Consider the following 26,442-nt stretch of genomic DNA (forward strand, 5'->3'; position numbering starts at 1 on the left):
TGGTGGTTTTGAACAAAACCCAGGAGTTAACAAAGGTGGAACTTCTGGTGGTAATCAAACTTCTGAAGAAAATCCAGAAGGAGATATGGTTCCAGAATCAGAAGGAGATTCTGAACTATTGGGTATTGAAGAAGCACTCGAGAAGAAAGGCTGGCTGAATGCCATAAAAGAAGAACTTGAGGCTTTAGAAGGAAATAAGACTTGGAAGTTAACTAAGCTTCCAAAGGAGAAGAAAACCATCAGCGTCAGATGGGTTTTCAAGGAGAAATCTGCATTTCTAAATGGAGTATCAGAAGTTGCACACTGTAGCAACCAGAAGAAACTTGCAGATGTTCTGATGAAGGATGTCAAGACTGAACACCTTATCCGTATGAGGGATGGAGTTGGTGTTGTAGATTTTGGCTAGCTGAATATGAATTAAGGGATGGTATTGAAGAGTAATTCAATATTCAGAAGATGGACTGATCTTCTGATGGTTACTCAGAAGATAGTATTGACCAGAAGATGTTATCTGGGTCCCATTAGCTTAGCTGTTTAGTAGTAAGGGTACTTTAGTATTTTTGTAGCATTGTACTGTTTGTACCCTAAACTTGTTCACTAAGTTTAGTCTGTTAGGGCTTAGGTGGCAAATTTTCTTTTGTATAAATAGCCTTGTAGTAGCTATCATTTATTAACAACGCAAGAAGAATACAACATTTATTCTCTCATCTCTTTTGCGCCGTTATTATTCTCTTTGTCACCATCTTTATTCATTGTGCACCAACAGTAAAGTGACTATCATTTACAACTAATAAATCAATTTCTATTGTTAATAAAGTATTATCATTTACAACTAGACAAATCAATTTCTATGGTTAGTAAAGTGACTATCAATAACAACTAGACAAATTAATTTCTATTGTTAGTAAAGTGACTATCATTTACAAATAGACAAATCAATTTCTATTGTATTAAATTGACTGTCATTTAATCTGAAGAGACTTAGATTCGAGACCATATTGATACAAATTTTGTATTTCTTATTTTAAATTTAGAATTGTTTAAGATTTACCACATGGGTCTGAGTTCAACTCCTTATAAGAAACCTTTTTAATATTATTAATTTATAATTGTTTAAAAATGAAATTAAAAATAAAAATCTTAATATTTAAAAAATGAAAAATAAATAAAATCCAATGTGACAGTCTAGTCACGGTTTAAAACTAGAAAAGAACCGGTTTGAAAAAAATATTAACAGAAGGACTAATATGATCCGGTTAAATTTTATAAGGGATTAAATTGGGTCTATTTTATTGTGAAGAACTAATTTGACTCGTGTAATATTTATGAGGGACTAAAATAGGTCTTCACTCTAATTTTAAAGAAAATGAAGAACAAGAAATAATAAACTCTTTAATTTTTAAATTTTTTTTTGAAATTGTTAAAATCAATTTTGAGAAATCGTCGCTAGAGATCTCAACGGATCGGAGAAGAAGGTATTTTTTCATATTCTCGTTTCCGTCCTAATACCAAATATAATATGTTCTTTGTTTCTATTCTCGATTTTTGTCCCGTAGAATTTTAATTCTCATCCCCCATCGTTCTCTTCAGATTTCCATAATCGCAAACAACACATGATATGAGATAAATGAAATACTCTTTCTTTGCGTCTCTTAATATGCGTTTTTTTTTAATTTTATATATTTTAAGATAATGACTAGTTAGATTAATTTCAAAGATAAAATATATGTTATTTATTAAAATATTTTCATATTAATAATTGTTAGGACAATAATAGTTATATGAGTTAAAATATAAAAAAAAAAGTAAAGTACTATAAGCAAGAATAAATTAATAGAATAATAAAATAAATAATACATTGATAATTTAAAATAGTAAATATTTTTAAACGAATAAAAATAACAAAGATGACATATACATATAATGAGACATATGGATATATATAATGTACTTTGCATTTATACTAATAACAAATATATCACCATTATATAAATTATTTTGATGGTATTACTATTCTCAACCTTCCATTTATAAACTTTTCAAATATGTTTAAAATAAATAATTGTGTCACAAATTCTAGAACAATAAGAGTTAATTGTTTAATAATTGAAAGATGGGGTTGAGTACAAACTACTTCTACTAGACAAAGAGTCCATTTGTTTTTTAATTATAGCGCAGCCGGCGACAAGTTGCATCAATTTACTAAAGAAGCTATACAAGATTTAAAATGCAAATTAAATTGAGAAGTGATAATGCATGCATAAATACTATATAGAGCTAAGTGTACTTATGTCGTATTGTTTATTGTTGAGGTGTCACAATCCATATAAATGGTGTGGAAACTAAAGTTTATTGTGTTTGGCAATAGCCACATGATTGTGGTGCAAGTGATTTACAGTGTCTATTTCATGTTGAATATTCAATTTTGGCATGTGAAATGAAGAAGAACCGTTCGGTTAATAATGAATGAAATGAGGAAATAAATGTGCTCAAAGTATCTCAAGGGTATTCTAACAACATCTTTGATCAAATAAATAGGCTCAGTGTCTCAAGGGTATTCTAACAACATCTTTGATCAATGCTAGAAAAAAAAACGTAATTTTAAAATTGATATGAGTTGGATTATGAAGATGAACTCGTTGTTATGATTTCTGCCTTGTCCTTTTTTAGGGCATCAAAAGGCAAATGCATGTTGCAGCGAACCGAGAACAACCGATATAGTAGATGACTGTTCTTGGAATTCAAGGGTGTTATTGCTTCTAGTGCCAGACTACAATAATCAAAACCCCTGGCACATTGTATATACAAAGTCAGGGGGTGCTGTCGGATACGCTTCGAGCTCCCTGCTACAAAAATCAATTCCCCACAACGCCTTGTGTGTCTTTAGAAGTCAGGGGTGTGGTCGGATACGCTTCGAGCGCCTGACTATAACAATCAATTTCCCACAACGTCTCGTGCGCCTTCAGAAGTCAGGGGTGCTGTCGGATACACTTCGAGTGCCCGACTACAACAATCAATTTCCCATATCGCCTTGTGCGCCTTTAGAAGTAAGGGGTGTTGTCGGATACGCTTTGAGCGCCTGGCTATAACAAGCAATTTCCCACCGCGCCTCGTGCGCCTTCAGAAGTCAGAGGTGCTGTCGGATACACTTCGAGCATCCGACTACAATAATCAATTCCCTATAGGGCCTCATGCGCCTTCAGAATCCGTGGGAGTTGTTGGAGATGCTTTGCACGTCCGATTATATAACAAATTCCCATATGGGTGCTATCAAAGGCACTTTGCACGTCCGAATTACAACATGCAACTGCCCTCCATCAAAGAAATTCATGTTTTCACGCGTAGCTGGCGCATCCCCTCTAGATCTAGCCAATCCATGGACGAGCGTGGTGAAGCATGGAGACATCCATCTCGATCTGATCCATAGCGTTGGGGGTAGGGACGAGGATCCTCTACCTTTGGACGGGTGAGATCCTCTATGATCCAGAGCACAATTTAGAGCATGGTCGTGTCTAGCCGACTTTATGCCCTTCGCTTGTAAGTATAATTTAAAACACCACAATGACTAACCAGACATATACCTTATCCATGTATATATGATCAAGGCATAGACGCGTCTAGCTAGTTCGCCACAAAATACTTACCGATACAACTGGAAGCATGAATGCTCGGAGCTGAACTCACACTCTACCATTTACAGTACGATATATGGACACTCCAAACAACAATAATGCTTCCTCTGTGCAAACACATTTTGAGAACAACCATGAGCTATTGCCTCAGCATTCTATCGACACAACACATGCGCCTCAATGAAACTCGCCTTCAAGCGAAGCAGCCTTACATGGCTCCGCAAAGACTTAAGGTTATTTACACTTTAAACAACTATTATCTATCGCTCTTTATAGCAAACAGTAATGCAAATTGCAGGATTCTGAAAGCAGTTCTTAACTATCATCGGATCCAAATTCTCCTCGAATCCCAACCCGACAATTACAATGGTGACAAAGGAATAATATCATATCGAAAAACATAAACATGCAGAGGTGAAAAATGAAATACATGTATGAAAGTATTGTTTAGAAGCCAAAGCACAAAAGCCCCGTCAAATATTAAAAGATCAAACTAAATGAAAAAGAACAAAACAACGCTCAATCATCTGCACCCGGCTCCTTCTTAGACGGGTCAACTAAAGGGTTCGTCTGGTCAGCAGTAATAGTGAGGCCGGGACAGAACGCCAGAGCCTGCTCCGACATTTCGGTTTGGTTCGATTTTGAGATAATCCAATACCCAAATCGATTAAAATTATATGGATTAGTTTGAATTTGCAAATTTTTGCGATAAAGCTCATTCCAAACCGAATCGTGAAACAACGGATTGGTTTGGATTGATTGATCAGGTAAATTATAAAAATGCAAAAATATTTTAAAAAATAACTTATTTATGGAGGTTAAGTTTTCATAATAATATAAAAAATACATTATTATTAGCGTTCAATTATAAATACTAGACTAGTAACTTTTTCATAATAGATTCAACAATATTTAATAAGAAAAACATTTGACATAAAGACTTTTGAATATATAATTAGTCATTTAAGTTAGTATGATAATAAATGTGTTTCATAGCTCTATGCTTGGTTAGCACAAATGCACAATACAATAACATACATCATTTGACTTTTTTCTTCTTAAATTTTAATGTTTGGTAGTAATTTTCATGACAATTAATTATGGTTGATTCGGGTAAAGCAATTTGCGGGTTGAAAATTAAAAATACGATGTGTAAACCATTTGTCTTCAGATTTCATTAGTTTGGTTCGATTCTTGTCCGAACTGAAATAATACCTAATTTAAACACTATGGTTTTGTTTGGATTTTGGTTTGGTTTGGATTTATCCAAACACCTTATATGTTTGTTCAAATAATGCTTTTCAGACAAACACGGTTTTGAAATTTGTGAAACGCCATAATTTTCACATTTAGACCTTCACAATTTGCTAGTATTTTCGTAGTGTTTTTCTGGATAATATTATCACAAAAAATCCATTACTCAATTAATAATCATGTTTATGCATCATATTTTGCACCTATATGTTTGTTCAAATAATACTCTTCAAACAAATCTCTTATACAATTAATAATCATATTTTGATTGAGAAGCTTCATTTTTTTAGAATTGTGGCGGATGAAACTGCGATAATGTTCTACCACAATTTACCATTTTTTAATGTTTCTCTGTATTGCTAACGAAAGGTCACCCAGGTCCAACATTTTTTAATAGCAGAGAGAATGTGTTCTCATACATTATTCCCTGTATAGAGCTCAAGTCTTTCTCATGTAGTAGTTGTCAGGAAATTTGGCTCTTAAGGTTTTTCAACTTCAATGTTGTTGACGCGTTACCAGTCGCAGATTGAGGCAACAAACTAGGCTAATTCGCTCATTTTTCAGATCTCGTCAATCAGTATTATTGCGGCGAGCCTGTACAAGTCATTGCCACGGAGGGAACGTCTTCGTCCTTTCGTGCTTGATGCTTGGGAGTTGTGACTGGTATGGAATTGTTTGGCAACTCAGTCACTCGAAACATCTTCACCCTTTCCAGCTTGACGCTCGGGGGCTGTGTTCAGTGCCAAATTAATTGGCCCCTCGGTCATTCCGAACGTGCCAGGTTTGACGCTCAGGGGCTGTATATAGGTCGAAGGAAGAAAAGTTAACCTATTAACAGAAAAATAAAAGTATAAAAACAACAAAAATGGATCTTATTGAAGACTAATTCACCAAATCAATGGTCCGGAAAAGTTGAAACAATTAAGCAATGCTTTAAAACTAATGAAGAAGCAAATTTATATTCGAAAAAATGGTAGTACAAGACTCTGTTCATTATATAATTGTTATATTTTACACCAGAATTCAGAATCACAAACTTCTTAGGCGATTAAATGTCTCGACCGACACTTTCATCATCTCAGAATTACAAAACGAAGATGCTAACGAACTCCATACAGAAATTTCAGGAAGTTTTCCCTGGCTTATCATGTCCTCCAACCACATAACAGCTTCATATTGCCGACCTAAGGAACAAAGACCCTCAATGAGCAAGTTGTAACTATTAGCACAAGGCCAATATGATTTAATCGACATATGCTCCAAAAGTTGGCTTGCTTCAAGATACCTTCTCTCGCGACAAAGCATCTCGAGTAAAATACTATAAGTTTCTTTGTCGCCCATGCAACCTACCTTTTTCGACATCTTGTTCAAGCTCTCGAGCACTAATGTCGAATTTCCAACATTACGAAGGTTTTTCAAGAGAATACTATAAACTCTAGCATTTGGTAGACAATTAACTTCCACCATGTCCTCTTCAATTACCTTGATTGCTTCATCGACCTTATCAACCTTGCACAACGCAGCTACCTTTGCCTCGAAAATCAAATGTTTTGGTTTAAACCCTTTGTTTTTCATTTCAATGATAACTTTATCAGCCTCGTCTATCTTACCTTCTTCATATAGATCAACCGCCATGGCATTATAACTAGCAGTGCTAGGAACTGAACCCCTCACCAAAGCTTCGTGAATCCACCGTTTAGTAACTTCCGCGTCTTTACCATCACCACACTGACTAAGATCAAGCTGGGTATAACATCGCTTCGGCGCTTTCAGTCCTTTCCTCAAAATCTTCCCGAGGATTTCCACAGCTTCGTCAAACTTTCCATCATCACACAAAGCATCCAAAAGAGTCCTATATATCACAACATCCTCGCCGTTACCTTTCAGAGAGATCCTCCAAAACATCGAATACAACAAATGAGTAGCCTCATGTAACCTCTTATCCTTACACAATCCCTTCATCACAACAAGATAACTCTCCCTATCAGGATAACAACCTTGATAATCCATCTCTTGAAATATCTGCAACGCCAAATCCGACCGACTCTTCCTACACAAAGCATACATAAGCAAATTCAACGCCCGAACACGAGACTTCACTTCCCAACCACAAGAACTCTCAACGAAAAGACTATGAGCATCCTCAAGCTTATCCTCATTCACCATTATCTCCAAAAGTGTGTTAAAAGATTGTGTCCAATTCACACAGTTAAACTGAGGAATGTTCCTATAAAGCAACATTGCTTCATCTACTAGCCCTTCTTTCGCATATATCTTAATAGCAGACGCAAAGACCGAATCTTTGCACTCACATGAATCTTGTTTCATTTGCTCAATCAAATCCTTCATTTCTTTGAGTCTACCTGATGATCCAAGGATGGTGATCATGGTGGCATAAACAGGACCATTGTGGGAGTATTTAGGATATTTTGATTTGGCTTGATTGAAAATTTCCAAAGCCTTTAAAGGATTCTTTTGAGTTGTTATAATCTGAGAAAGTTGAGTTGGATTTAACACTCTTGGCCACCTTATACTCATATTTCCGTTACAGCGAAAACATCTGCGACAAAACGGTTTCAGAAGATGCTGATAAGTTATAACTGATTCAGTTATTCACTATTTTTATCATAAAGAATAAATTACGGTTAATTCACACTCTGACAACCGCCAGCAATATCTGTATCGATATCTGTACCGACCGAAATCGCAAAAGCTGACGGCAACACGACCTCGGCCCTAATTTAAAAATTATCTATCTCTCTAAGATTCAACTAAGATGTTCTGATACAGAAACCTACTGGAGCATGGACAAAATATCTTTCTCTCTCCCAGTTATAGAAAAACTTTGAAGAACAAGAGTGAAAACTAACCAGGGAAGGACGGTGGCGGCGCTGGCATGTTGTTGATTATGGAACGGCGGTGGGTGGCGGAAGAATGATTGACGGGTAAGTCGGCGGTGAGTGGCGGAGATTGCTGACGGAGATAATGTCCGAACTGAACTGTGGAAGAAGACGCGAGAATGGGCTTATTGGGCTGGTTTGAGATATATAAATTTGGGCCCATAAGCCCAAATCTAAATCATGTGGTATGCTATTTCCACCCTCTCTTTTGAAAAAACATATCCATTTTCTTTTCTAATACACCATTTGTCCATTCTAGAGGTGTAGAATTGATTTTGGGTGATTTTGAGGTGTTTGTTTTATCAAAAGTAGAATTGATTCTGCCTCCAGAATTAATTCTACTAGAAGCTAGAATTTGTAGCTTTTATCTCCAAAATTGATTCTCGATAATTTTTATACTGAAATTTATTGTTCAACTCACTTTTCTATAAATGTATCCAAACATAAATCAATTCTGATAACCAATCGTTAGTTGGTCTAGTGGTGATTGGCGCTAGATTTGGTAGATCGAACCACGGGAGAGGGCTGAAACCACTTGATGCTAGAACTGACCCCCGAACCAGACTAAACCGGTGGTGATAAACCAAAAAAAAAATCAATTCTAATAAACTCAATTCTGGTAGAATCAATTCTGTTCACCGCCAATCCAAACATACCCTTTAACTTTTATCAATGTTTTTAGTTGAAAATTTAATTTTCGAGGATTTTTTGGTCTAAATTTGTTGAATTGAAAGTTTATAAAGAATGTGCTAAGTATTTTAATCTAAAATTATGTCAAAATATATTGTTTAGAATTTTCTTAATAACGATATACTATTATAGAAAATATGAAAATTTAATATATTTTTATATAATTTTCTTAAATGAATTTTATATACTCTTTATGAATTTTCTTTATAAATACTTCTATGGATGGACAAGATGAGTTGTTTGAAAATACAACTTTAATAATTTCTTGCGTTTAAGACATGGATCTTGAGAGTATGCTCTTCTCAAAATACTGGTTTACAGAATCTCTAGTAGTGGACGGTGAAATTGATATTTTTGATTTAATTGGTCGCAAGACCAGATACCAATAAAAAAATAACAAATTGATTATTTTAGGAAAAAAAGGAATATAATAGAAGGAGGGTGTACAAGTAAAAGATAAAGTGTGTTTAGCAATTTTCTACCTTAGCCCATAAGAAAAGTATCAAGAAAAAGATCTGAAACTGAAACCAAAACCAAAACCAAAACAAAGTCTCACTCATATCATTGATTCATTCAGGAAAAGAACACATAACAACAATTGATAATTCCGAAGAAAAAGAACAGAAACCACCGATTTTGTTTCAGAGATGGCATTGCAGTGGATGATACTCACCTATGTGGTGGCTATTGAAGCTGCTATAGCGATTCTTATAACCCTTCCATCACCAAAGCCCTTGAGGAACCGTTTGACTTCTCTGATTTCTCTCATTCTTCAACCTGCGCTTTTCATTGTTCCCTTTGCTGGGTTTCAGCTCCTAGGTAACAATTTCATGTTTTTTTGTTGTTGTGTTTTTTCTATTATGGGTATTCATCAAAATCTTTCCTTTTTCAGTTTTTGGTTTGTGGGTTGTTGTGAATTGCTCAAATTGGTTAACTTTTAGGGGTTTAGGGTTGATTAATCATCTGGGTTTGTGGTTGATAGTGGAAATTTTGAATCTTTTGGATTTTGTTGATGGCTAGATTCAGAAGTTGAAAAGGGCTTAAGAGGGGTTTTTTCGTCTTTTTTGTTGTTGTTAATTGTGTGCTCTTAGCTCACTTTCTTAGAAGATCCATATTCCATAGGGTATTTTTATGGATCTAATGGTGGTGATCTTGAAGTTGGATTTGTGGAATGTGAATTTTAGCTTAAGTATGCGGTTAATAAAGTTCGGTTGATGTCTAATGAATTTGACATTGCATTAACCTTCCATTGAATACAATTAACTATGTTCTGAACATTATTAATCATAACTTTGAAGTGTAGATTTGAATGCAAATCGTGGTTAATGAATATCGTGTACATTTGAACATCCGAAAATCTTGCTTAATTGATGTACGTATGTTTAGTGTATATGTTTGGATTGATGGAATTGGATGTAATGGAGTGGTATGAGATTGGATGGAGCATAGCGGAATGTGGTATGTAGTGGTATGGATTTCATTACATTCCACCACTTACCACCATATTTCTTCCCCTCTGATCTGGGCGCAATGAAAAAATTACCTTGTTGCATTCTAAAATATACAAACGGTGGAATGAAATCTTCATTCCGCTCCAGTTCATTCTGCTTCGTTCATTTTACGATATCCAAACAAAGTTGTGGTTAATGACGTTCAAAGTTGTGGTTTAGTTGGTTGTATTCAATGGATCATTAATGAGTTGCGAAACTTTGATATATTCATCAACCATCCACTAAACTTAAATTAGTCATAAACTTAAACTACGTTAACCATCATTGAGTTTCCTAGTCTTCTAAATTAAAATCAATGTGTTTCGCAGTGTTCCCTTCTACCCAACTGGAATTGCTTGCCATTGTCGTTTTCAAATTTCTATTCTTACTGTAACGCAGCCACTTTTTTCAACTCGAACTTAAGCATTTTAAAATGAATGACGTGAGTAATAAGAAACCAAAATTACGTTACATGGATCTTACATTAACCGCGCTTAAGCTTTTATTGTTGTTTGTTTGCAGATATATACTGGAAGAATGAGCATAGGTTGTCGTGCACCTCTGATGTTTGTACAGCTGCTGAGAGAGATCGATATGAAAAAACCGTAAGTAATTTTGCTGATGCCAAAGTAGCTTATTTGAAGAATTTCTAGTTTGTATTGTAAATTGATTATTTTCAATATACCGTGTGTGCTTACGAAACCAATACACACAGAGGTATATATACCGACACAAACACACACTTCACAGCCGTGTTTGGATAAACAACTTAATTTAGCAGTTAGTATAGTATAATCATTTATCATATAAATGATTATGTATATAAGACATTTTCTATATCAAAATATAACATAAAGTCAAAGTCTTTTCATATATGCTATTATCTGTTTATATTAACTATCCTCTCCGTACGTCATTGATTCATTGACCACTAATTTCTTTACTCAGACATACAAAGCTCAGAGAAATGTGATTCTGTGTATTGCAGCATGCCTTCTCTACTGGTATAGTGAATATCCGTGTCTTTCTCGAATTTTGTTTTCAGTCCTACACTCACTTTTCAGTTCCTATATATTACAAAACTACACTTTTTAGTTTTGTAATTTGTAGAAACTGAAAAGTTCGCGCAGAGACTAAAAATTGAAACATGTGTATATTACATATTTAACCCTAAAATGAACTTTGTGGCGACAGGTCTATATACCGGATTTGCAAGTTTCAGAAAGATATTCAGAGTATGGAGGAAGTTGAGAAGAGAATCAAGTCTAAGTAGAAGCTTCTATTTACAACCTATATTGTCATGGTTAGTGTAAAAGAGAGCTTTTGAAAGATCTATAGATGAGTCTTACTTGTATGAAAATGCGACAGTAATGTGCCAAACTTTGCTCTATGGCACCTTTATCATTCTGTTCTATGTTTTCAACTTTCTGTAATTTCTTATGACTTGTGTGCAGTGTAATGATTTAGCAGCCTATATATTTAGGTGAAATATATTTCTATTCGCTCCTTTTTAACTTTTCATCTATATATGGAGTTTTTTGTGAACACTTTAATAATTTAACAAGGATTGCTTATTGCAGCCATAGTAGTGCTCATGCATCTTGATGACAAAGCAATAATATTTTTAAATTTTAAAAATGTATTTTCGGATGCATCTTGATGACCAAGCTTTTAGAAGAACAATATTGAATTTTATTAGATTGACTCTTCACCGCTAAGGATGGGTGTTTGAGCTATAACCAGTGTTGGATCAAAATTTGGAGAATATCAATTGAACCCAACCACGAATACGGTAACGAGTCCATGCATTAACAATTATTGTGATAATAAGATCAAACTCATGCGACTGTCAATAGAAGCAAACTTATGCGACCATCAACATGGTAACGAGTTCACACACTAACAATTTTCTATGATAACAGTGTTGGAACAACAACTGGTAAAAGAAAGTAAAAGACAATGAACTACATCGATCTTTGTTATTGCAGTTCGTTCAATGGTGTCTACCTCTGCAAGTATAAACAGTGTTTTAAAAACCGGACCGATCATCGAACCGGTGGGGATACTGGGTCACTAGTTTATCGGTCAAACCGCACGACCAAACCGGATTAAACCGGATAACTCAGTTGAATAGACCTGTCATTATATAGGTATAAAACCGGTCAAACCGGATGATTCAGTCTCTAAAAAAATATAACTAGCTTTTAAATTTTTAAAAAATATCATATCATAAATTCACAATTTCATAACTTAAATTCAAATTTTAAACAAAGGTATCACACATAACAAAATAGTAAAAAATTACAAAGTCTAATTGCAAACAAAGTCTAATTACAACTTAAACTAATTGAATAGTTTATAACAAAATAACTCCAATGTGTACCAAATTTAATTCAAAATAGGATCCTCCTAAAAAGAAAATCAAATAAAATTCAATATGTTTATACTATTTAAGAAAATTTATTAGCAAAGATAACAAATAGACAATAAAGTTTTTAATTTGTCACTAACGGAAAAAAACTATGTGAGAATGCTATTTAAGTAATACACTACTAAATATATTAAAAAAAAAGTTTAAAAGAAATGTTAAAAAAAAAGTTAAAAAAAAAAATTTTAAAAAAAGTTTAAAAAAAAAACAAAAAAAAAGAAGCAATTAAACCGCCAATTTTCCGGTTCCCATCGATTTGATGACATACCCGATCTGACTATTGAACCAGACCGGTTACCTGGCCGGTTCCCGGTTCGACCAGTCCGACCGGCCGGTCCGATCCGGTTTTTAAAACACTGAGTATAAAGTAACTAGTTCCCTTTTTTTTTTTTTTACAGTAAACAACTTCATCCAATAGATGAAATAGAAGGAGTACAAGCATAACGACAAACATTGGGTGAGAGCATTTCTCATCCTTAGTATAAAATCAACACTAATAGCTAAGTTTACTAAGAGTTGGACAATAGTAAACTTTGAGAGATTACAATCCAAAAGAGTAATACCAAACCAATTCCTTAATCTTAGCAACCAAACAACAGTCTTCCATAATAGATAAATGAGTTTGGGAACCACAATCTTTAAATTTATCCAGTTACGGATCATATGTTTAGCTTTATCACGCACAGTTCGATTATACCGGTTCTTTAACTTGAAAAATCCCACCATCTTTGAAAGAAGCCTTTGTTGGAAGGAAGAGAGAAGCTGGTTAGAAATCACCCTTAGATTTTTACTCCAAATTCCATTATCATCATTCAAACCTCTTTGGAGCAAAACATCAAACACCTTGAAGGCCCACTAAAGATGACCTAAACTAAAGCATAACACACACATAGATCCCAAAAGACAACAACAGAAGAAACAAACCACAAAACTAAAATTAGATAAATGGAAAAGAAGAGGAAATCGTAAACTGTAGGTAAACCATGATGGCTTTGGAGTTGGGCGAACAGTCAAAATCATTGAAGTTGTGGGAGTGGCCGATAGTGCCTCCGAAGACGGCCGAGTAAGGAGAAAGAGCTTTGGAGATGAACTAGCCGTTGACAGCTTTGAGGATGTGAAAAAAACCATTGGTGGTGGCTCCGTGGCGGTCGCTTCGGAAAGAAGGGGGGATTGGCGGTGATTCAGAGTAGTGAGAGGGGGAAGTCAGTGAAAGGGGTTAGCCGATGAGAGAGAGTGATGCTTTCCATAGAGGAGGGGAGGAGACAACCGTGAAGGTGGAAAAAAACCACCATGAAGGTGGGAGCAGCCGCCAAACCTTAGAGGGTTGGGGGAAGAAGAGAGTGTTTGCGGTCTTGTTAGTAACTAGTTCCTTTTATTCATGTTTTATGAGTTGATTGGATTACAATGTGACAAAACGCACACGCAGGCGCGCGCGCGCACACACACACAATACTAGAGTTCAATTTATTTAAAATCCGGATCCTCAGATTTCTTCAACAAACAGTTATCTCTACCCATAATTATTTCAACAATATGAGTCATACTCAACAATCTCCACTTTGGCGATTATCAAACTCCTATGAAGACTTTCTGTATGACGATTCATCCTAGAAACTAGGAAGGTACATGATAGAGAGTATTTAGTTATATTTTAATATTTTTAGTTTAATTAGAATTATTAATTTAAGGTTTTATATTAGTTGGTATTTTAGTTCAATTGTTATTGAATTGGGTTTCCACTAGTATTTGGGCATTGAGAAATGCTAGCAACACTCTCTTTTGAACACTCTCTCAAACACTCACTTTCTTATTGGTTGAAACATGTGTGGGTCCTACTACTTTATGTGGGACCTATTTTCAAAATGAGGGGCCACACATGTTTCAACCAATAAGAAAGTGAGTTCTTGAGAGAGTGTTCAAAAGAGAGTGTTGCTAGCACTCCTCTTTGGGCATTTTAGTTATTGACCCATTAGTAACATTATATATGTAGTGTCATTGACACATTAGAAATCAATCAATGAAAAATCAAAGTTTATTTTATCTTTTATTCTCTTAGCTTGTAGTGTTCTTCCCCTTTAGTTAGAAAACCCTAGTTTTATAGTGTTGATAGGATTAGCTTCCTATCAATTGGTGCTTTCATCCATGTACTCAAATCCTCCTATGGATTATTTTTATCACACACCTTCATATCATCCATGGAGTATTCCTCCCAACTATCCCACAAACCCCTCTTTTTCTTCTCCTACCACATCTTCATTTCCATCTTTTCCATGGGAGCTTTTTACACCTTATTACACTCATGGTTCATCATCCCCAAAATTATATTTGAATCACGGATATTCACCGCATCATCATTCACATCTTCAGCAGCACCACCACTACAACACTTCCACCCATATGGGTAGTTACTACCCAGAAGCTACGTATCACTTTCACTGCCCAGAAACTACCTATCGTACTCGTATTAGAAGAAATTTTGCAAAACATTTCCAAGTCTCTCACCCAAGTTTCAAGAAATCAACCAAACAAACTCCAAAACCGCCATTGAAAGACAGTAAATCAGTTTCTAATCACAAACCACAACCGCGATTGTTCAACCGAAGCAAGAGCATGGGCGGTGGAAGATCCAACAACAGCGGAAACATCCGTGGAAACCCTAAATTCCGAAACAGAGTTTCTGTCGATAGAGAATCCCTTTTCGTTGAAGGTGGATTCTTATCCGATTGGAACCCTTCCTTCTCCAACCGCAATTTGGGTAGCAAAGGTATTTTCAATCGCACTACTGATGATGATAGTGTTTCGTCTTTTGATTATCTCATAGAGAAAGTAGCGTTTCTTCTCGGAACTTCGAACGGGTTTTTATCACTTAATGATGTCGAGAGTACTGTTGTGGTACATGAGACGCAGGAATCGGTTAAAACTGAATCAATCGATGAATTAACAAAGTCAAAGAATGTGCAAGAGAATTCTGAAGGGGAGTGGTCTGTGACTGATGCACATCCTATTCATGCTATGAAGTTTTCCGTCTCCCCTTTTGTGCGTGTTCCTGTTCAGTGTAAGGTTGCTTCAGATCTTCCTAAGCTTGTGGAAGGTCTCAAACATCTTGCTAAGTCTGATCCTATGGTTGTCTGTACCATTGAGGAGTCCGGAGAACACATTGTTGCTGCTGCCGGAGAGCTTCATCTTGAGATCTGTTTGAAGGACTTGCAGGATGATTTCATGGGTGGAGCTGAAATTGTCAAACAGATGTTTGAACCAACTCACCATCTGTTTGATGAAACACCGGAACGAGACACTGCCAGAGTCTTGGCCGCAGAGGTGTTGCGCATCAGTTTCTTCGCTGAAGCGATGTTACGTATCATCTCCATGACCTACGATCCAGGACCACTTGCGACTACGGAAATTGAGTTTCTCAATAGCACACACAAGTCGGAACGAATTATTCCTCATAGCACATTGAGTCAAGACTACAGAAATATGATACTGTTGTTTTTTCAATTGGACCAGCATCAATGTTCTGCACCTCAAATAGGTTTGTTCAATTACATGCTAATCACAGTTTTCCCTTCTCATTTGGCTATGGATTCCATGTTTTATGTTACACCATTTCTGCTTGAGATTTGCACCATAGTTCACTACTCTCGCCTGTTTTTCATTATGATTGATATTGGTTATTTGAAGCTCAGTGGTTCCCTTACATGGATGATACTCCTCTATTGTTTTGGACATGCAAAAGAAGTAACTTATAACAATTTCAGCTGTGAATTTTTTTCTAATTTCAACAAGCTCTCTCATTTGGATACACTGTCTCTGGAACAAAACAGAAAAAGATCAAAAAGTGATTCTGAAGATGGTGCTGGTGATGGTGGTGTGAGTAATTCAGGTTCTCGTTTGATCTCGGGTTCAGTTTCGGTTTCAGCTTCGGGTGTATCATTTCAAAGGAGATTGGTGTTCGTTGGAAATGTGACTAGAAAGTTTTGTTTAGATGATTTGTTAAGAGCTTCTCAAAACGTTGTTCCGGTCTTAACCCCATCCAACATCGATTTGAAACTCCTAGTCAATAATGTTGATGTTGTGAAATCAGAGTTCGAAGTTAACATTGTTTATGATTTATCCCTATATGTCAGACAACAATTAAAGGGTATCGTTCGGAATTTCATGAATCTCGACCCGGTAAGGCGGCTAGCGGATGGTTCCAATAGTGGATATTTTCACGACGACATTGATTACGAAATTCTAGCAAAACCTCATGATGCTAATTCAAATATGGAAAGAACATGCACACCTGAAGCATTTAAAAGAGTTTGCAGCTTCACCATTTCTTTACCGAATGTGGCTTCGGAGTTTTATAGGATGGAGAGAGATTCAGAAGGCTATGTTACTGGTTCATATAGGTATAACATGTTGATTTATATGCTTTTGAGGGAGATATGGCTTCATGATGTCTATGGTTTGTTGATGGATATGAATGAGTCTTGTATTCCTCCTAATATGTTTACCATGAATGATGTGTGGTGCTTCTTTTGTAAAGCTGGGATGGTGAATGTTGCACTGCAAATGTATAATTTCAGGTCACAGTTTGGAATGAATCTGAATCTAATGGCTTACAAGTATTTTATACTTACTCTGTGTTGGGATGAGAGTGTTAAGGAGGCGTACAGTATGCTCAAATGTTCTCTCAGTAATGGGTTTTTTTTTAAATGATATACGAGCCTTTACCACGATTTTCAATGCTTTGTATAGAGAGTGCAAGGTTAATGAGGTGCAGGAGCTGACCCGTCTTGCCTTGGAGCGGGATTTCACGCCGAGCACTGTCAAATATGACAAGTTTATAACAACTTTATGTCGAGCTGGAAGAGTGGAAGATGGTTATTTGGTGCATGGCGAGATTAACGATGACACTGCAGTCAAAACTTATAGGTGTGTTTACTTGCAATGTCTTATGAAAAACCTTGAGTGTCTAAAAGGTTGCTATGATCATACTGTCCATGATGCTGATAGGTTGGCTATTCAGTTTCACTATGGAGGAGTAGGTGTGGATGTACATCAAATTAGTTTTATCACCAAATTAGCTGCACTTTCAATTTATAAAAAAATTGGTTCACAGCAACTGCTTCAGCTGTTTATTGGGTATTTGGTGATGAACTTCTTAACCATTCCAATGCTTTCTCTCTTCTTAAAAAAAATGGATTTTGTTGGTGCTGTTTTGCTCATTCACCAGTTCATCACATTTGATTTTGCTTGTACTCCATGGTACTTTGTTTGGGAGAAAGTAAATGGAATGCATGACACAAGAAGCATTTGTTTAAAGGAACTAGCAAGGTTACTAGTGGTGATAACTTTTTGGGGATACCAAATTAGAAGCACTTTAGTTATTATCCTTGATCAGAGAGGAAATATAAATGTTGGCTGGTCAATGTTTCTGGATTTTTTTCTTCTGGCAATGCAATCTCTATTATTATCCCAATTCTAGAACCTTGAGGACAAGGTTCAAGTGAACCCCGCGGCAATGATAGAGAGTATTTAGTTATATTTTAATATTTTTAGTTTAATTAGAATTATTAATTTAAGGTTTTATATTAGTTGGTATTTTAGTTCAATTGTTATTGAATTGGGTTTCCACTAGTATTTGGGCATTTTAGTTATTGACCCATTAGTAACATTATATATGTAGTGTCATTGACACATTAGAAATCAATCAATGAAAAATCAAAGTTTATTTTATCTTTTATTCTCTTAGCTTGTAGTGTTCTTCCCCTTTAGTTAGAAAACCCTAGTTTTATAGTCTTGATAGGAATCTTCCTATCAGTACACCTCCTACTTAACACTGAGAAACATGTAACTAGTCCAAGCAATGTATGGACTTGTCATTGATAATCATCTTGGTCAACATATAAACTACATTCTCTGAAGTATGAACATTTTCAAGTAATATTTTTTTAGATGCAAGTAACTATTTGATCTTGTTAAAAATATCAAATACATTTTAAAATATAAACACAATTCTTCGGTCTTCAACTATTAAATCCTCTAAAAATCAAGTATTAAATAGACCCTAAAAATCATAGAAATTTTCTAGAAACCTCAATCGTAATTCATTCAAAATTTAATAATCCTCAAAAATAAAAAGTCTAAAACCATAGTCATCAAAACCATAAGAATCAAAGGTAACAACAACACGTTTAGTTGAAAAATGAGAACTCAAGTTGTAGCAAATGAAGTTCTAGAATTGGTTATTTTCAGTAGTAGAATTAGAACCAACAAAACGGCAAACTAAATTCTCTTTATTATGAGTTGTAATGTTTTTCTTTATTTTCTAAGTCATGACGCGTAGTTTAAGGGCACAAGATACAAGATTCAAGAATTAATATAATTAACTAACACACTCATTCAATTGTTTGAATATTTGTTGAAAATAACTAGTAACTAACCCGTGCGTTTGCACGGGTTCTGGTACGGGACGCGCATTTGTTTCAGATTTATATTTTTTAATAAAAAAATGCTTGATATCCGTAAAAAAATAATAATGGAATGTATAGAAAAAAATCTGGTACCCATGAAAAAATAATAATTAAATGTATAGAAAAATGTCTGGTACCCGTGAAAAAATAATAATTGAATGTATAGAAAAATTTCTAGTACCCATGAAAAAATAATAATTGAATGTATAGAAAAATATCCGGTACCCGTAAAATAATAATAATTGAATGTATAGAAAAATGTCTGGTACCCGTAAAAACATTTCGATCAATAAAATTTTCAATACAAAATATAATTTGTTATTAAATATGTTATTAGCAAAGTATAACATATTTAATAAAATTTTCAATACAAAATATAATTTCGATCAATAAAATTTTCAATACAAATTATAATTGAATCAAGAATATAAATTTAAAAAGAAAATCATTGAATTAAAATGAGCAAATATTTTAAATTCATATTGAAAAATAAATTTATTTTAATTTCTTCTTATAAGAAATTATATCTTCTCTTTTTTAAGGTTTCTATAGCAAACATATGGTTAGGATTTAACTATAGTAGAATTTTGAAAAAAAAAAACAGAAAAATATATTTTTGTTGATATGAGTTGTCAAACTGTATGCCCAGAAAAACATAGAATACTAGTACATGATATCTGCAAAAGTAAATTAAATGTAGGTCTCAATGTATTTTAGTCTTTCTAGATCTAACATTGAAATGACAACATGTTGGTCTCTTAATAGTAATAATATATTGAGTATCTCTATTTGTACATTTTCAATAATGAAATATCACATCAATTTTAATCTCATATCTTTATTCAAAATAAAGTGTTTTAATGATCATAAATAAAATAATAAATAAATTATTTTACATTATTATGAATAATATTAATAAAAAAAGGAGACAAAAGAGATAAAAAAATTAAAAATATAATTTATTTACTTCATAGAACAAAAATAGACAAAAATCAAGAACTAATCAATGTATTTTTTTAGCAAATTGTTTTACCAAAATTGTTTACAAACTATAATATTATAAAACAACACCAAAATACTATGCACTCCCACAAATTCAAATATTATATATACTCATAACACCAAAACACCAAAACTATAATAAAAAATTTTACCAATTAATTTCAAAATTTTACCAATTTATTATTCAAATATGATATTATTTTTATGAGATAAAAAGAATAATAAAAGATGAATTACAGTGATTTAGTTATATAATACTCAAAATTTAAATATTTCTCCATCAATTTTATTAATCATTTCTTTAAAAACATTGTATTATTTAAATATGACATTTTTTATGAGATAAACAGAATAATAAAAAATGAATGTTGATAAAAGAATAATAAAAAACAAATGAGATAAAGAGAATAATAAAAAATATCAAAATATTAATTGATAAAAAAAAATAATTTAGAATGGAAGATGAATGTTGATGTTTATTGTATCCTAACAAAAAAAATCTAAAAATGAGAAAGGCACATTTGCATTAAAATATATTTTGTCAGTTTATTTTATTGTCTCCTAACAAAAAATAATTTATACATTAACTTTTTGCCTTTTTACCTAGTTTGCGTGTATTATATCATCCCTACCATTACTTTGGAATCACGTGGTGCGGTCTGTTGCATGTACTACATCCTCCCTACCCCACCACTCCCTTTATATAATATACACAATGCTTCTATGTTTTATAAATAAATTTATATATTATAATTCAATAATTGGTCAGGTTAATATTGAACGTTATAATCTTTTATATGTGAATTATTTAGTTAAGTTTCAATATTAAGAAGAAAAAAATAGTGACAAAAAGACAAATATTAAGAATATTAAGAGTAAAGATTCTAAATGCAAGAGTTAATAGTGATATGAAGTTTTTTTAGTGACATTCTCTCACACAAGGTTTGAGATTTTAGGTTTTAAAATGATTAGACATGTTGAGTAAAGGTAAGCATTGTTGTGTTTTCAAGAAAGATAGCAATGAGAAAAGATTTTGGTTTGTTCCAAAAAGCAAATTTTCAAAAAGTAGAGATTGAGATGTTGAAGACAAATAGGAAAAGTAAGAAGGAAAGGAATGCAAAGAAGGTAGCCACTTGGCTTAGCAACAAAGCAAAGGGGCATTTCAGTCCTTTCCAGAGCATTGAACTTTCTTATATTGTAGATATAGACGAGTTCAATCTTTGTGAACAGGTTTTTTTTTTCAACTGCTTATATCATCTTGTAGTGTGAATATAGAAACAAATGTCCATGTCACATGATTCACATTCTTGATATTGGTGTAAATAACGGCTATGTGAAATTGCAAAAGTGATTTGAAATTGAGTGATACAATCCATCCACACTAGTTTTGGACTTAAACTAGAGCTTGTTGTGTATATTTAATTGCTTTGGCAATTCTTACATATTATAATTAGTTTGGTTTAAGTATAATAAATTTATCATAGTTTGGCAAAGGTGATTTGAAAGTAGAGAAATAAATAAACAGATAATGGAAATGTTCAATGAGAATGGAAGACAATACAAATTTAAAAACGTTATTTGGACACTTTTTTTTTAGGTGTTTAACATTGTATATTTATAGAGTTTTGAATATGATGTAACTTTTTTATTATTTTTTTTGTCATATCAACATATTTGTATTTATGATATGTTTGGTAAAAATAGCAGTTGACTGATAAACTAGTTGATAACATATAATTTATGGTTGATGGTAGATGACTGATAACTTATAGCTTATAGCTGATAGTTGAAATTGATAGCTGATAAGTTAAATGAAGTGTTTGGTAAAATTAGTGGTTCAACTAACTTATAAATGTAAAATGACATAAAAGATATTTAACATATAATTATTTTATTTTAATATAATTATTGTATTTTAAATTAAAATAAATTCTGAAGAATAAAAGATGATTTTTGTTAAACTAATAAGGATAAAAAAGAAAGAAAAAAAAAAAGAAGATAAGCTATAAGTTATAAGTTAAAACACTATTTGAAATAACATATAAAAAATAAGCTTTAAGTTAGTAAAAATAAGCTATAAGCTCGTGATGAAAAGAATGTTACTAAACGTGTCTAAGTTATCGTTCGAGCTTATAAACTATAAGTTATAAGCTATAAGTTCAAATGAGTTAGTAGGGGTGTACATGGGTTGGGTTGGACCGGGTTTGGCCTAACCAGTTACCCAACTCGTTCAAATTTCAATGTGTTGGGTTCCTCATCCAACCCGCAATTTCATTATCAAAACCAATCCGAACCAACCCGTTCATTTATGGGTTGGATTGGGTCGGGTTCGTGGGTTGTGTTTCAAATTAATTTTTTTAATTTTTTTCAATTTAAAAATATTGTAACACAATTCAATTCAATACATTTATTCTCATTTCTAATACACAAAATGGATGAAACATATCATATAATATCTAATAATATTAATATTCATCAACATGACATAACATTAGATAATAGTATAAAGTTCCACAAGACACATTTTTTTATAAAATACGTAAGTTGAAAATGATACAAAACTAAATAAGAAATCAATTTAGTCTTAGAATTGTATAAATTCATTAATTTAGTAGAACTATTGGTGGAGAATAAAGTTATTTTGGAAAAATTATGGTCAGTACTAAGATAATAATTTTATATTTTTATTTAAAATAATAATAAAAAATAAGAAATTACTAATGTTACATTAATGGGTTGGGTCAACGGGTCCGCAAATTGCATAACTCAAACCCGATACCCGAACCAAAACTATATGGGTTGTTGCGGATTGGGTTGGGTATACCCGTAAATGAATGGGTTTGGGTAATTTATGGGTTGGGTTGGTTTGGGTTAGCGGGTTCGTGGGTCGACCCACACCCATGAACACCCCTATGAGTTAGTGTGGGTTAGTTTATGTCAATGAAGTAGGTGTTGATGAAGAAATGTTGCATCTTGAAGTATTTGCGGATGCTGACCCAATTGACTATCAAACAAAATTGAAGGAGAAAACTTGAAACAATGATGTGGTTGAAGAGCTAACTTCTAAAAAAGAACAAAACTTAGGAATTAAACCAGTTGCTTATTGGTAAGAAGGCTATTGATGTAAAATGAGTGTTCAAATTCAAGATAAATCGTAAGGAATTGATTATGATGAAGTCTTCTCCCCTATGTAGCACCGACACCTCTGAAAACAGGCGTGTCCGTGTCCGTGTCGGTATCAGACACTTCCATCGACACTTGTGATTACGTTTAATTTATTCATTTTTTCAAAATTTTATCAGTGTCGCCGTGTCAGTGTCGGGGTCAAATTTGGGGTGTCCGTGCTTCATAGCTTCTCCCCTATGGCAAGACATGACACCACCAAACTTGTAATTGCTTTGGCCTTCTATAGAAGATGGCCTCTATTTCATCTTGATGTTAAATCAGTTTTTCTAAATAGTTTTCTAGAATAAGAAGAAATGTTCATAGCATAACCTTATGATTTTGCATTCAATGGGAAACAAGATAGAGTGTAAAAGTTACATAAAGCTTTGTTTTCCGTAAAGAAAGCACCAAGATCCTGAAATAAAAGAATAGACAAGTTTTTCATAGAGAATGGATTCAAAACGTTCAATTCTAAACATGGTGAATATGTTAAAGGAAAAGAAGGGGAAAATTTTCTGATTATATTCTTTTATGTAGATGAAGCTTGCTTTTGAAATGACTGGCCAGAGTAAGCTAGCTTATTTTCTTGGCTTGTAATTCTTGGACACCTCAATGGAATTGTTTATGCATCAATCGAAGTATGCAAATGAAACATTGACAAAATTTAATATGTTAGAATACTACTCTACAATCACACCAAATGATACAAACTTGAAGTTTGGAGAATTAGATGTAGATGAAGGAGACAGGGTAGATGCTACCATGTTTAAACAGCTGGTAGAATCATTGAGATACTTATGCCAAAGTAGGACAAATATAAGCTTGTTAGTAGGACTAGTGAGCAGGTTTGTGAGCAATCAAGCTATTGATTAGGGGTGGCAAAATGGATGGATTGGATGGATATGGATTGGATTGCTAATGGATGGATGCAATCAATCCATTAGTCCATTAACAATCCATTAAATCTTCATCTAAAAAATCCAATCCAATCCATCCATTAAGGTTAAAATCCAATCCAATCCATCCATTAACATCTTTATAGTGGATGGATATCCATCCATTCAAAACATTTATTTAAATATTTTAATTAATTTTCTAATAATTTAGATTTTAAAACTTTACAAAAACTTTTTTTTTAATTTCTCTATAATAATATTTTTACAATATATAGATATAATATATTTATGTTATATTTATTCATAATTTATAATATTTGATAGATAAATTTTGATAATTATTTGTTAGTGTTATTCTGTTTTATTTTTCTTTTTTTTCTAATGTTGTTTCTAATTTTTTTATCTTTGTATGAATTTACAATTTCGTTTAATAATTGGAATGATATATTTCTTCGTTGTTAAATTATGACACCCTTGCATTCTTATTTCTCCTTCAATACTTAACTACTGTGTTGAATTATAGATTTTTTCAATTTTATTTTGAAATATGATTTCCAATTCAAATGAATTGGTGCTTTTCAAAGTATATACAAAAGTATATACATAATATATATACAAAAGTGAGTGAAAAAACTGATGGTGATATTTAATTGGTGATGAACATGATTGTTTACGTGAGAGAGAAAGAGTAATTTCACGATAAATATTTCATTGAGTAATATTTAATTGCAATTTTCTTTAATTTTAATATGAAAGATAGCGACTGCAATTTAAAGTCTCGACCATGATAGAGTCCAATCTTATATGTCTTATTTTCATGTCAAGGACCCAACATCATTAAGTGTTTAGTTGGTTTAAGAGGAACATGGGAATGACATTAATTCTTCACAACTTTACTTTTTCTCTTTTAGCCTAATGTTGCTTGTGCATTGAAGCTTGACACAATGGTTAAAATTCTAATTGTATGACTATGAATTCACCACTTTAACTTTTGGGCCGCCATACCATAGTATTAGTAGGAGCTTGCCCCCCTTTTTTTCAAGTTTAATAAACTTGTAATTACTTAATTTCAAAGTGACCTTAGTTACCTATTCAAACATAAGGGCTTCATAGGTTGGCATGACACATATGTGATCATTGGATTTGGATTTCATACATATAGACAAAAGTTAAAAAATAGTACACTCAGAATATAAAATAGTTTTACATTATCACATAATAAAAATTCATCATTTAGCCATGTGATATAATTTATTTAAAAAGTAACAATAAAATTTAACACTTAACATTGTCGTGATTGATTGACAATATAAAATTATTTTCTATTAATATCATTTATTCTCTTTACACAATAGTACAAATATTAATTTCAACCCTCGAATTAAACGCAATGACATGTCAAACTCTAATATCTTTCTTCTTTTCTACTTTATTTTTTTTTTGATAATCAAAGGTATATTAAAAGCACAAGGGGTGCTAACCCACAAATACAAAGAGGAGAATCCTAAAACATTCTCAAAGCAAAAAGAAACCCCAACCACCACCTACAAAGAGAAGCAAATAGTTGGATTGACACACCAATCCACCCAATAAATAGGTTCTCTAGAATTGAATGAACATAAAAACCATTCCCATGATAATACTTTCATCATCCCAAGCGCATTAAAATTACGCAACAAAACATTATTGAAAGTAATCTCATTTCTACAATTCCAAACCCCCCAACAAAAAGCCAACCCAAAAATCCAACTACTATTGATCTTATAATTGATTCTACAAAAAGACTCTAAAGAACAAAGGCGATTAAAAAGATTACCCGAAAAGGTAGCAATATCAATCCGAAGCCAATCGCAAAACAAATGCCACCATTGAAGAGAAACCGGACACGTAACAAAGATATGCTCGATATTTTCCTCCTCCAAACCACAAAGCGGACACAACAAAAGCGACGGATCCACCAAAATCTTCCGTTTTGCCAAATTATCCTTCGTCGGGAGTCTATTTAACAAAAGTCTCCAACCAAAAATTAAAACCTTACTTGGAATCTTAGATTTCCAAAGACCACTCAAAGCCTTCAATAAATCATCAACAAGTGGCGGCCCCCGAACAATTCCTTCCGAAACCATAAGATAAGCATTCTTTACCGAAAAACCCATTGAATTTTTCCACCACACAAAAGAATCATCCACACCAATTTTTGGTTCAACTCCAACTAAAAACGGTAAAAGCAATTCCACACTCTCACCATCCACATCCCCTCCAAAGGACTCAATGAAATTAATCCGCCACACCCAAGAACCGGAAATCCAAAAGCCATTATCACTCACTTTAGAACACAAAGGATCGGCAACACTAAAGAGAGAAGGAAAGCGCTCACAAAAAGGGATACCCCCCCGCCCACCTATCAAGCCAAAAATCAATAATGTCTCCATTACCAAGTTTACAAATAATGGAAGAAGAGAACCAATTTTCCAACGGACCCACTCCTCCCGAGCCAATCTTGCATATATCCTTCCACCAAAGC

At 33.4% G+C, this 26,442-nt stretch overlaps 2 protein-coding genes across 2 annotated transcripts; one reads left to right on the forward strand and one right to left on the reverse strand.

Moving 5' to 3' along the window:
* Positions 1–5,811: 5,811 nt before the first annotated feature.
* On the reverse strand, positions 5,812–7,913 carry LOC131594456 (pentatricopeptide repeat-containing protein At1g05600). The gene is made up of 2 exons (XM_058866595.1): positions 7,757–7,913; positions 5,812–7,446 (listed from the first exon to the last, which is right to left on the reverse strand). The coding sequence occupies exon 2, from the start codon at positions 7,422–7,424 to the stop codon at positions 5,916–5,918; it is 1,509 nt and encodes a 502-aa protein (XP_058722578.1). The 5' UTR covers positions 7,425–7,446; positions 7,757–7,913; the 3' UTR covers positions 5,812–5,915.
* Positions 7,914–9,010: 1,097 nt separating this feature from the next.
* On the forward strand, positions 9,011–11,480 carry LOC131594457 (uncharacterized). Its single transcript, XM_058866596.1, has 4 exons — positions 9,011–9,295; positions 10,489–10,571; positions 10,915–10,970; positions 11,161–11,480. The coding sequence occupies exons 1-4, from the start codon at positions 9,124–9,126 to the stop codon at positions 11,237–11,239; spliced, it is 390 nt and encodes a 129-aa protein (XP_058722579.1). The 5' UTR covers positions 9,011–9,123; the 3' UTR covers positions 11,240–11,480.
* Positions 11,481–26,442: the final 14,962 nt, after the last annotated feature.

Source organism: Vicia villosa, linkage group LG4 (assembly GCF_029867415.1).
Source record: "Vicia villosa cultivar HV-30 ecotype Madison, WI linkage group LG4, Vvil1.0, whole genome shotgun sequence".
NCBI classification, from domain to species: Eukaryota; Viridiplantae; Streptophyta; class Magnoliopsida; order Fabales; family Fabaceae; genus Vicia; species Vicia villosa.

Coding starts and splice junctions, on each gene's coding strand:
- LOC131594457 (XM_058866596.1), top strand. CDS start 9,124: ATGGCATTGCAGTGGATGATACTCACCTATGTGGTGGCTATTGAAGCT. Junction 10,572..10,914: donor GAGATCGATATGAAAAAACC/GTAAGTAATTTT, acceptor TTCTTTACTCAG/ACATACAAAGCTCAGAGAAA. Junction 10,971..11,160: donor GCAGCATGCCTTCTCTACTG/GTATAGTGAATA, acceptor TTGTGGCGACAG/GTCTATATACCGGATTTGCA.
- LOC131594456 (XM_058866595.1), bottom strand. CDS start 7,424: ATGAGTATAAGGTGGCCAAGAGTGTTAAATCCAACTCAACTTTCTCAG.